Here is a 13271-nt window from a genome sequence, read left to right on the forward strand (position 1 = left end):
GAACCGCCCCCAACTCAAGCGGGACCTGACACAGGTACGCGGCTTGGGAAAGGAAAGCCGCAGCTGGGCGCGCGCCTGGCGACTCCCCTTTAGCCGGACGCATCCACGGGGCAGGAAAGGGGGGGGGGGAGCCGCCTTCCGCACGTCCCGAACGAGCCGCGCAACGAGCTTCCGCTCGCTTTACTCCGCCTGATCCCCTCGGCGAGAAGCGTCAGTAGCCGGGCGGGGAGGGAAAGGAAAGGTGTGGGAGGGCGGCGCGCCTCCCTTCGACGCCCTCTCTCTCCCCCCCCCCCGCGCCACCGCGCCGCCTTAGTCCGGCCCTGCCCCGCGCCGAGGTTTCCCTTTGCCCTGAGGGACTGCGCTGTGCTGCTCTCGCTTCGCGCCGGAGAGGCAGAGCCGGCGGCCGGAGGAGCTGGGCGTCGGGAGGCGCCCGCAGCGACGCCGCCAGCGACAGCAGCAGCTGCGCGAAGCCCGGGCCATGAGGAGCCGCCGTGACTCTCTGGCGACTCCGCGCGACTCCCTCGCCGCCGCGGCCCCGGGGGATGCCCTCTAGGCGCGAGGATGAGGCAGAGCAGGGGGCAGCGGATGGTCCTGGCCACTTGCCTGGGCTCTCTGCTCCTCGTCGTCTTCTACTTCCAGAGCAGCTCCAACCCAGGTGAGTTAAACATTCACCCCGCAGGCAAAGGTCCTCGCCCGCCCTCCGCCGACGCGCCTCGTCGCTTCCCTTCTCAAGGCGTCTTTTCTTCTCCCCTCTCTCTCTATCAAGTTGGGGCTTTGCTGGGTGTTTGGTCTTCCCAGCAAACTTCGCTAGCTGCTCGTCTTTTAAGGTGACTTTCTAAAAGTCATCTTGGCAGCAGCAAACCCAAGAGTGCAAACCTGGCAGCGCCGCTGTAACGGGGTCTACTCGGAAGTAAGTCTCAGTGAAGGCAATGGGGCTTACTCCCGAGCATATGTGGAAGTAGGATAGTAGCCGTGCTTATTTTGTTTAACTTTTGAGACCACTTTCTCGACCGCTTCTCCAAGCGCTTGGCAAAAGGAAACCTAACTCCGGAATGAAATCATTAACATTTAAAATCCATTTCCATCCAAGGTGCTCACACCAGCATGCCATGAAATAAAAGAAAAATAACCCAGCTAGCTTGAAAACAAGATCCAAGTTGTAATTTAATATTAATTGGCTTCCAAAGGCCATGATAAACAATTAACATTTTAAGGGCTTTATTTAGGTTAAATGTGTAGGGTTGCCTCCTAACACAGCTTCCTTTCTGGAAATTGTTGTCCTATAGTTGTCTGAGAGAAGCAAGCTGCCCATTAAAAAGAGAGGAGATGACTGAATGTAATGTCAGCTTTTTTTAATTAATGAGTCTGTCAATCAGCTGCTGGTTTGTTTTTAAAACAATACTCTTAAAGGTAGGTTTAAAACAGCCTCAGGTCAATAGAAAATGGTGCAATTCAGACTTTATTCCTATGCATGCCTAGTTGGGTGTTAAGTCCCATTGAACTCAATGAGAAAACATAGGATTGGCTTTACACAGTTACTTTGAAAAATAGAGTAGCTGAACAATGCCCCAAACATTTCCAGTAACTTTAGTACATTTAAGCCCATTGATTTCAGTGGAAAATACTTAAGTGTGGGATTCACTTTCATCCTGAGTCAATGGTCAACAGGAAGTCAATACCCGGAGAAGGCCTTTTTATGGTGTGAAGATAGAAAAGAAACTTCCTTACACTGAGTCAGTCAATTGGTCTATCTAGTTCAGTATTGTCTACACTGACTGGCAGCAGCTCTCAAGGGTTTCAGACAGGAATTTCTCTGAGCCCTACCTGGAGATGCTGAGGATTGAACCTGTGACCTTCTGCTTACAAGGCAAATGCTCTACCACTGAGCCACAGCCTTTCCTCAAGTGGTTTCTAGGTAGGCCTTCCTGGGCAGTGAGTTTGAGAGTGTAGAGGTTGCTGTGGGGAAAGTCTTCATTCCAGGTCCTACTTAACTTCCCTGGATAAACAGAGGGTCACAGAGGAATGCAAATGTGCTGACTCCTCTTAATTTAAGTAGGCCTTCAACATATTTCTTTAAGCAAGTCGCAATGTTTTTTGTTGGAACATACTTCCAAGTACAGTGGTACCTCAGGTTACATACGCTTCAGGTTACATACGCTTCAGGTTACAGACTCCACTAACCCAGAAATAGTGCTCCAGGTTAAGAACTTTGCTTCAGGATGAGAACAGAAATCGTGCTCCGGCGGCGGCGCAGCAGCAGCAGCAGGCCCCATTAGCTAAAGTGGTGCTTCAGGTTAAGAACAGACCTCCGGAACGAATTAAGTACTTAACCCGAGATACCACTGTAAATTTATGAGGATCATAGCCTTGGAGGATCAGAGTCCTAAGTCCAGATTTCACTGAAAAAAGATGAATACGAAGCAACTCTAGATCTGTGAGATTAGCCGGGCCTTCTGTTTGTGGAAACATTCAGTCAGATATGTGCTGAATTTTCTGAACCGCAGAATGGGTGCATCTTAATGCCAGGTAAGTAAAAAAAACTTGAGTAAGCAAATACCAACTTGCTGGAAAATCCTTCTTAAGTGGAATCAAAGAAACAGCCCAGGGCAACTCACTCTGAGATATTACATATTTTCTAGCTAAGATCATGTTCTTCATCAATGCACATTTTTGCAGTGGGTTGTGACACACAAACTATGCTTACTGCAAACAAAACTGCGTTTTGAAGCTGGTCTTAGCATAGGTACCAGTGTGATGCAGTGCATCTGTAGCAGAGATGGAACTGACTGTGTTTCCTCAGGTATCCCGCAGAATTCAGTGGTGCTTACTCACAGGTAGCAGGTAAAGGATATCAGAGTGGCTTTGTGCCTGCTGCTTTTGAGCTTCTATCCTAGCAGTATGTTGCTCCTCATCACAAAGAGTAGTATCTACTGTATAGCTATTTTAGCCAACTTGCTTCCCTTTATTACTGAACTACTTCTGGTGGTGAGGAGCAGCACACAGTAACAAAATGGTGCAAGTGAGAAAGCACACATATGTATTCAAGTTGAATGGTTCTAAAATGGAGGTAGTTTCTGAACTCTGTGCATATATACATCAGTGGGCTAAAACATGTTTTTATAGAACAGTTACCAGACGTCCCCATTTCCCGGGGACAGTCCCTGGATTTACAAATCAGTCCCCTGACAAAATCCATCCATTTAGTAGGGAGTTGAAAAGTGTCCCTGGTTTCACTGAAAAAAATCTGGTAACCTTATTTTATAGTGACCTGATAATGCTATATCTAGCAGATTATTAGCCATAGCATCAGCCACCTGTTTGGGCAGTGTGGGTAGGTTGAATCCTGAAGCTTCCAGCAGGGCTAAAGGGAGAGAAAATGCATGGGAAGTCCTTTCAATGTGGAGAGCGGTAGCCATTCCTTTCCCCACTGAGAATGAATCTTCTCCATCCCGCAACAGCTCATTGGCCATTGACTGCAATCCATCCTATTGGATGAGGTTTTACCCCTTCAGGAACATGCACACAATACACTTCTGAAGCTGGGAGTCTGCACACAGAAATGTATTTCACACATGTTTGACCTTAGCTGCATCTGACTTCAGCAGAACAATTTGGAACCAGTGTAAATTCACACCCTGTATTTATGTTCTGAGGCCTGGGACAGAAGTCGTCCTTGAGATGGGTGCAGTCCAGGTAACTTTAAGCACACGTTCAGAAGCACTAACCTACTCTACTCTGGCTGTTACATTGCTTTCAATGAGGCTTAAGCACAGCGCATCTTCTGTGTGTGCACTCAAGGGGTAAGTCCCATTGAGTTCAATGGAGCTTGTACCCAGATAAGCGTGTATATGATTGCAGCCCTATTTTTTATTTTTTTAAGAAGGGCTAAAGGCTATATGACTAGAAGCAGGCGTTTCAGTGAATTAGGGTTTAACTTCTTTGACTCCTATATTTAATGAGCTATTTCAAGATGTTCTCTGGCTGTTTTATGAAGGCAGCAATTTCTCTTGTGTAATGAAAGCATAGATCTTTTCTTTTCTGGAAAGTCACGGCCCAAGAATTCAGATGATGGATGATGAGGCTGTCAGCAGCGAATAAACTCTCACAGAGGGCCCACTTGAATTAAAAACTGAGTCAAATTCTGTGGCCAGTGAATTGATAGATTAATCTCCAAATTAATGTTTTCAGTTGAACAGCCAAACAATGCAAAGCCAAGAAGAGTTATAACTTTCTTGCATGTTTCCTGCACCTTTACTAGAAAGTATGTTGCTTATTATTTTCAGAGAAACATGCGTGCATAATGCTTATGATTCAACAATATGCCAGGGTCCTGCATGGCACTCTCAGCCAACGTTAAGTTGACCTAAATGTTCACAGATTTGTTTTTTACCATGATGGATTGAAAGGTGCCATTTCCATTTTATTGTGTTAGTTGAAAGTATAGAAATTAGCTGGATGAGTATCCTAGAATTCGAATAGGTCACTCTGTGCTTTAAACTTACTATGAAAGCATCATATAAGGCCTACTGGATAAGGGCTACAGTTTTGAGAAAACTGTACTGGGATATCTGTTGAGATAGGACAGCTGCCCACTCTCTGTACTTTACAAAAACAAAAGTCATGTGTATTTCAACAAACTTCCTCAGCTGGCTGAATGCATGTCAGCCAAGGGCGTAGCTACCTGGTATTGTTTTTTTTTAAAATTTATTTGTTTGCATTTATCTTTAACAGTTACTTAAGAAGTTTTTGGAAGGTGATAAATAATGTTGTTGAAGGAAAGCAAGCTCCAATTCATGACATGACTTTGTTTTTTAATGAAAAGATAAAGAATTCTGCAAGCCACTTCCCAGTAGGTGGGAAGGGAAAGCTACTGCGATGAAATAAAATGGTGCAGTTGATGTGCAGAGTGTGTGGAGGAAGGTGAATGAATGGTAGAGGTGAGCGATATATCAATATATCATCCAAAACTGGTTTGAAGTCCATATTGTGATATTGGTTTTATAATTTTTGACTCAGCAATGTATCGTGAATCATTATGTGTGTGCGTGTATGCTATGCAGAAATCACAATGTGGGGGGAAGCTATGAAGCCAGCCAATGCTTCTCTTCTTTGCTGCAGCCTCTATTAACTCTGCCAGCTCAGCTGCCCCCTGTCTCATGCAGAGGGCAGCGAATCGCAAGAGCAGGTGCCGGCAAAATTCACGATGCAGGAAAAACCGTGAAGCCTCTACATAGCTCCATCCTTATTTGAGACATCATGATATATTGGTATATCACAATGTTGAAAAGCAGATATCACCCAGCCATAATGGATAGTGGCGAATGACTAAGTTGGTTCATGTTTGCTTCTGAGTCTTTTGGAGGACAGAAGACGTGTCCCGATCCCAGACACAGGTGTAGATCAGCTGTATTATATTAGTGCCATCAAGGCCCTTGCTTGCTCCAAAACCAGCCTGCAGGGATGTGACAACACTGGGAGAACTACACTTTGGATCCTGACAATCTAGGTGTGGCAGTGTAGGCTAACTGATTTGTATAAGAGCTTTCTGGGAGAGGCATCTTGCCACCTTCACCTGCTCCTGATTTTCGTGTTCATGTCTTGCAGAACTTTCGTGTGCATTTCTAACCTGAAACTGAGCCTTGCAGCATTTCTGGAGAGGCAGACTCTGGAGTCCCTCTAAGTTTTCCTCCTATGTATGTTCTCTTGCCTCTGACCTTGCTTTCTCTGATCCATGCTGTCGTTGTTGTACCTAACTAGTTATCTGAAATGTCCACACATTTTGAAAGTCGGTGGTTTGCCACTTGACACATTTTCAGTTAAAATATCAGGAAGTCTTCACCTGGGGAAAAAAAAGTTTGGTGCTTTTATTTCAGCTAGTTTTTAATACGACACACACTTTGTCATTTCAGATAGCAGAAGTGGCTTACTTTCGAGCTGAGGAAATTCTTGTCTGCTTTGGGTTTCTTTAATACCACAAATGGGGGTGGGAATTAAAAGAACAAAGTGAACCTGTCACACATTTCCTGTCAAGATTCTTGCTTTCACTTCCTTTTAAAGTTGTCTCATTTGTTTTAAAAAATATTGTTAAGTTTATTTAGGTAAACCTGATTTGGATAGAAAGGCTGAATGTAGAATTTCCCATTAAGCGTGAACATAATTCATGGGGCATTGCTATTTGGGGGGGGGGGCGGCAGACCAGCAAGGTTTTAGTAGGCCAGTAACTATTATTTACATGCTTTTAAAAAAAACTCACTCAGCCGTGTGCAGCAGAGAATTGTCCACTGAGTAAGCCAAGTGTGTGTGTGTGTGTGTGTGTGTGTGTGTGTGTGACATTTACTATATATTACTGTATATTAAGAACCTAAGAAGAGCTTGCTGGATCAGACCAGTAGCCCATCCAGGCCAGCACCCTGTTATTATAGTGGCACACCAGATGCACTCTCCCTTCCTGCTGTTTCTAGCAGCTGATATTCAAAAGCGCAGCTTGTGGCAGTGAAGGTAGAACATAGCCATCATGGCTAGAAGCCATTGGTAGCCTCAACCTTCACGGATTTGTCTAAGCCCCTTTTAAGGCCATGCATGTTGGTGGCTGCCATTATCTCCTATGGAAGCAAATTTCATAATTTAACAGTGTGAAGTACTTTATTTTGTCTGTCCTGAATCTACCAATGCTCAGCTTCATTAGATGTCCCCCACCAGTCCTAGTGTCATGAGAGAGCGAGAAAAACTATTCTGTATCCATTTTCCCAACGCCACGCATACACTTTTTGTGCTTCTGCCACATCACATCTTACTCACCTCTCGTCTAAATTAAAATGCCCCAAATGCTGTAACTTTTCCACATGGGGGAGTTGCCCCATTCCCTTGATCAGTTAATAAAAGGTAAAAAAAAGGTAAAGGACCCCTGACAGTTAAGTCCCATCGGAGACAACTCTGGGATTGTGGCGCTCATCTTGCTTTACAGGCCGAGGGTGTTTGTCCACAGACAGTTTTTCTGGGTTATGTGGCCAGCATGACTAAGCCGCTTCTGGTGCAACGGAACACCGAAACCAGAGCAGTGCACAGAAACACCATTTACCTTCCCGCTGGAGCTGTACCTATTTATCTACTTGTACTTTTTTTGGCGTGCAGGAGCTGGGACCGAGCAGCGGGAGCGCACCCTGTCACGGGGATTTTAACTGCAGACCTTCTGATCGGCAAGACCAAGAGGCTCAGTGGTTTAGACCACAGCGCCACCCGCATCCCTTTGATCAGTTAATAAACAATACACCAATTCCAAGTTGTAGACAAACCAATAACCACCAGCCAGGGCTATTAATGTGTAGAGAAGAAGCTAAGTAGCAATTTCTGTGCATTGGACAGATGCAGCTTTTCTAGGAACAATGCAGGAAACTGCTCCACCCATTGATCTGTTTAGGGCTCTGCCCTGCCTTGATGCAGGTGGCTTTAAGCCCAGAATCTCCTGACTAGCAACCTGACTCTTTGATCTGAAGAGTGTGCAATCCTATGGAGTGAGTCTGCTAATGAAATTCTGCAGTCCTGGCTTTTGTTATTTTGCAGCGGGGTAACAACTGAGGCATGTGAGGGTCACAACCAAGAGGTAGGGAAGCCTTTCTGGTGTGAGATGCTCTGAGGAAACAGTGCACTTGAGTCTCCTCTCTCTCTGAGCTCAATCCCAGCTGTGCCTATTTTAAAATGCAAAACATGAAAACTGAACTGAGAGGCAGGGCTCTCTCCCTCTCTTTATCAGTTAATTATGTCTACAGCAGTTTTTCCACACTGTTTACACAGAGTTTCACCCTTCTGATAATTTGTAGGAAGGATGTGGCTCTCTCCTGCAGTATCACTACAGAGGCTGAAAGCATCAGTGCCATTGAGTGATTGGGGGCAGTTTACATTGTTGACTTTCAATTCTGATACAAAATGGATAAGATTAAAAAGTGGTTAAAATGTTTGCAAAGCTAGATAAATTCAATAGGCTGCAGAATGATATCCCACCAACCCCAGAGGTTGGGCGCCATTTCTAAATGTGCCGTTTATGCATCTGTTTCATGGTGTGCATGGCTGATAATACTAGCAGATGTTGAGAGTTCAGATTCCTGTCAGCCGCAGCAAGTGTGACCACTGTAGTCCAGCAACCTGCAGAGGTCAGCCCCTGAACTTCTTCAAAATCAGGATATTTGTATATAGGATTCTGTTGCACATGGACTACTTAGGTCATGAGTGCATGGATTTCAAGCTTGCAAGATCTACTTTGTTTTTGTTTGCTAGTTTTGTTAGAGAGGCATACCCACTGGAGCAAGTTCACAGTGGGAGAATAGTAGTTTGGGAAAGAAACCAGATACAAAATGGTGGCTCATGGGGTGGAGCCAGTTACCTATAACAGCACATGAACCAGACACGGGGATAAACTAAATATAAAATTCTAATCACACAACTTGAGCCCTTTTTCTATTGCTGTTCATAAATGATTGGACGTCAGCAATACTTTCTGATCTACTGCAATTCATCCAGCATTCTGCCTGCAGGTACCAATGTACCTTGTGTCCAAACCTGGCTTAAGGGTTTTGCCAGTCAAACCCATTCACCCTAGTCACTTGCTCTTCACCTAGAACAACTGTGTGGAGAAGGAGGGAGCAAGACCATGCCACATTGGCTCTGGCCCGGATTCTGCAGGTGTTTCTGTACCTCTGGACATCTGTGTATCTGCTCAGCTGACCTCTGTTTTCCTCAAGAATATGATTGGAAGTACAGCCCCATGGTGAAAGAATGACCTCTGTCAAAATTCATTGTTGTTTGCACTCAGCTGTGCATTTTTATTATCGTGCCCATCTTTTAAATATGTAATTTCCTATTAAGATAAGGAGTGAGAGGCTAAACAAAGAGAGGTTATTGTGGGATAATTACTTGTCCACCAGTAGCAACTAACCCTTTGTTACAGTGTGAGGGTTTTTTTTATACACACACACACATGTTAAAGTTTTCATTGATCAAGGCCATTGCAAGAGTGTAGAAAATATTCTATGTAAATTAGTCATATTAGTTCTCTGCTTATGATATCCTCAACTTCTGATTTTTGAGAGTCAAATGAGCAGTCTAACTTCTTATGACATGTGCATGTGCAAACACACACACACACACACACACACACACACACACAGAGAGAGAGAGAGAGAGAGAGAGAGATGAGGGGGTGGGGAGCTTCCCAGGAAGCCATTGCACTGACTGTCGCATACCTGATTCTGAGATGCAATGGTGGGCAAAGGCTTAGTTAACCCTTCACCAGCAGCTGCACACATTCCAATGTTTCTTGCTGGAAGGTAAGCCCACCACTAACCTTTCCTCCTGCAGATGTTCTATACAAATATTCAAACTAACATGATCTCCTTGCAGAAATGCAACCCACATATTAATTTTGGTTATTATTCTGGTCTTAGTTTCTGCATGGCAGGGAATTCTCAGTGGGTTGCTCCCCACAAGTTATAAAACTGCCTCCCATATGAGTTTTGGTTGTTTTCATTTAGGTACCATGTGAAAAGTTTTTTTTTCTGTTTACTTAGGTCTTTGGAATGTAACCCACCTTTTTGCCAATGCTGCTGTTTTGTATAAGGGCACATTTGGATTACCTGTTGAGCATTTATCCTGACTTGTTTGCAGGGAGATTAGATGAAGTTGACTGTTTAATAAGCGTTAATTCCGATTTGCTTTGCGTGGAGGTTAGATGACGGTGAGTCAAAGCAAGTGCCATCCCACATGTTCCGCTGTCTTTTCCTTTCTCTTCCCCTATTGCAAGAAGTCTGATCTTTGGGGGAAGTGGGTTTCTTGCACAAGACCTCTTAATCAACTAGAATTGGGCGAGCCAAGTTTGCCGTTAAGAGATTATAGACTGTGATAGTCTTTAATGTTGCTGTCGATGTTGTTGTTTTTGTTTTGAAAAAAATATTGTTGTGTTACATACAGTGGCAAAACTGCATGCTCTGGCACCGGGGGTGGAGAGCAGGTGGGGGTGTGGCTGGCACACATCCTGTGGTGGCATGGTGTGCATCCTGGGGGCGTGGCACATCGGCCACAGGGGCGGGGTGTGCATCCCGGGGTTGTGACATGCTGCCTGCGGGGTGTGGCGTGTGTCCTGGAGGTGTGGCATGTGTCCTGGGGCGTGGCACGTCGCCCATGGGGGGTGTGGCGCCCGGTGCGGTGGGGGGGTGTACATGCGTGTCTGGGGGGGCAGCCGCTGTGGTACCCCCCTCCCCAATGGTGCCAGGGGGTGGTGTGCTTCCCCACCCTCCATTCCTCCTCCAGTGGTTATATAGCTTGCTGCTCTGTGCTCTCATTGGGAAGAAGGATGGGGTAGAAGCACAAGGAGAGAATGAATGAATGATTGCAGACAGCTGGGAGGACTTGGGTCTTTGGGCAACTGGTGGATATATAAGCATATCTGGTTCAACAACAGTGATGGAACAGATTTCACTTTGCCTGTGACAAGTAGGCTGAAGTGCAAAACTCTGAGAGGCCCTCTTTTTCTTTACTTCTTCTAACTCAATTGTTTCAGCTGCAGACCTTTTGTCAGCTTAGCTTCCCATATGCGTGTAATGTGAGAGGCTGTTGCAAGAGAGAGGGGGAAGAGAGAAGGGCTGTGCTGAATGAAGGTCCTCGTGTCAGCAGAAACTGCAACGCTGGATAACACATGTTGGAATTTCATTTCTGCAGAGACCACAGCTTCCCTCTGCGTTGAACAATAGGGGTGCAGTAGAGGCTTAGGGATCGATCCCATTCCTGCCTGGACCATGACTACTTTGCATGTGGCATGAGGAAAGGGCCATAGCTTAGTGCATGGGTAGGCAAACTAAGGCCCGGGGGCCGGATCTGGCCCAATCGCCTTCTAAATCTGGTCTGCAGACGGTCAGGGAGTCAGCATGTTTTTACATGAGTAGAATGTGTCCTTTTATTTAAAATGCATTTCTGGGTTATTTGTGGGGCATAGGAATTTGTCCCCCCCCCCCAGAATATGGTCCAGCCCCTCACAAGGTCTGAGGGACAGTGGACTGAAAAAGTGCTGGAAAAGTTTGCTGACCCCTGGCTTAGTGGCAGAGCACATCCGTTGCATGTGCAAGATCCCAGATTCAGTCATTCACAAGGGCATTCTCCTGCCCACCCCCCAAATTACCTTCCATGTCTGTAGAAGGGGTTATGAATAAGAAATACAGGTAGGGATCCAAAATCCCATGCGTATCTTTCTTTTTTTAATCATTAGGTTTTGCTTGATTCAGTGTTTTCAGCTCTGGCAGATTAGAACAGCTTGATGCTGGTGCTTCCTGTCCAGTCTACAGCACCTCCCTTTCCCACCTCCAAGTTCCAAACGTGCCCATACATAGCCTGCAATCCACAGAACTTCTCTCTTCCATTTTTTGCTTCCAGTATTTTCTTAGGTACAACTTCCTGACAGTAAGAGCTGTTCGACAGTGGAATTTGCTCCCAAGGAGTGTGGTAGAGTCTCCTTCTTTGGAGGTCTTTAAGCAGAGGCTTGACAACCATATGTCAGGAGTGCTCTGATGGTGTTTCCTGCTTGGCAGGGGGTTGGACTCGATGGCTCTTGTGGTCTCTTCCAACTCTATGATTCTAACTTGAGCAACGGGTTTCTTTAGATGTCCTTCTCTCCCAGCAGTGACAGAACTTTTCTCCCTTTATTCATCTCAGCTGGCTGCTTCCTATTGGTTCTTGTCTTGGCTTCTGTAAGAGAGAGAGTAGCTGAGGGGAAAAGTTTTGCTAAAGCCTCTGCTCACGTTGGGGACGAGAGGGTTACAGATTTCTTAGCGTCTTGGCTTAACTGGGGTGAAGCTGGTCAGTGGACAGAGCTAAAAGTGCTGGCCTTCCAACTTTTGCTCAGTCCCAAATATGGCCCCTTGTATTTTATTACATTTTTTAAAAAATTGTTGCTGATCAGCAGCCTTTATTGGAAATGACTTTGTATTTGGAGCTGCTATAGCTGGAGGATTGCTTGGCATGGACGTCCTAGCTGTCTGTCAGCCTTTCTATTTTAGCATTGCAAATATTGAAGCAAGCAAGCGGGTTTGTTTTTCCGTGTGCATTTCTCTCTCCACCTGTTCCGGACTTCGGAAAACACTTGGAGAGGTCCATGAATCTGCTTTGCACATTCACTAGACCCTTGTTTTGACTCTCTGGCCCATGCTATTTGACTCTGAAAAAAGGAGCAGTTGTACGGAATCTACATTTCACCATGATTGAACTTATACTCAGGGACTCCCTGACAGGAACCAGTTTTAGGCACCTGCTAAAAACACACACAGGGACGCAGGTGGCGCTGTGGGTTAAAGCCTCAGTGCCTAGGACTTGCCGATTGAAAGGTCGGCGGTTCGAATCCCTGCGGCGGGGTGCGCTCCTGCTGCTCGGTCCCAGCGCCTGCCAACCTAGCAGTTCGAAAGCACCTCCGGGTGCAAGTAGATAAATAGGGACCGCTTACTAGCGGGAAGGTAAACGGTGTTTCCGTGTGCGGCTCTGGCTCGCCAGAGCAGCGATGTCACGCTGGCCACGTGACCCGGAAGTGTCTTCGGACAGCGCTGGCCCCTGGCCTCTTAAGTGAGATGGGCGCACAACCCCAGAGTCTGTCAAGACTGGCCCGTACGGGCAGGGGTACCTTTACCTTTACCTTTAAAAACACACACTCTCTCTCTCTCTGTGTGTGAAACCTACAAAGAGCATAAATAAAATTCCGTTCTAGAGACTAGCAAGCACAGCAAACAGCAATGCAGTTTGTTAGCAATCCCTCTCATACTCCTTCTCCAAACAATTCAAATTCCCGGGATTCCCTGTGCAGAAGAAGGAACCATGATACTACTTAGTCATTTTAACAAGCTGTCTCATCTCCGCTTCAAATGCAGTGAAGTCTTTGTGATTCACTCAACCCAAAGGGAATGAAGATACGCTGGGAAGATGTGGAAAAGATAGGCCTCTATCTTCATTCTCCCATAATCTGGTTGCTGTACCGTGGGCTGGAATTTATCAGTTCCAGATGTGGAACTGGCAGCCTCTCTAGAAACAAGCCAACCAGGCTTTCTCAGCCCTCTGAGGAACACCAGGCTGTGAGCAATACATCATCAGGGGAAATGTGTTTATCCCACTTGTGCGTGTGACCTTGGGAGTTCCTTGAATTAATTTGGTGATGTATGAAAGCAATAACATGAATGAATTGTGCAGTTGTTAGAGGAGAGACAAGTGGGTCACATTTTACTCTGGGGGAATCGAAGGATTGAATG

The 13271-nt window shown here is 45.8% G+C and overlaps 1 protein-coding gene across 1 annotated transcript in view; it reads left to right on the forward strand.

The window, feature by feature from the left end:
- Nucleotides 1-319: 319 nt before the first annotated feature.
- CHST13 (carbohydrate sulfotransferase 13) overlaps nucleotides 320-13271 on the forward strand; it is a 47356-nt gene continuing 34404 nt past the window's right edge. The window contains exon 1 of the mRNA XM_081903135.1: nucleotides 320-655. Coding sequence (XP_081759261.1) covers nucleotides 562-655 — 94 coding nt within the window. The 5' untranslated portion in view covers nucleotides 320-561. The remainder of the gene's footprint in view (nucleotides 656-13271) is intronic.

This window comes from Podarcis melisellensis (assembly GCF_964234715.1).
Source record: "Podarcis melisellensis genome assembly, chromosome: 2".
NCBI classification, from domain to species: Eukaryota; Metazoa; Chordata; class Lepidosauria; order Squamata; family Lacertidae; genus Podarcis; species Podarcis melisellensis.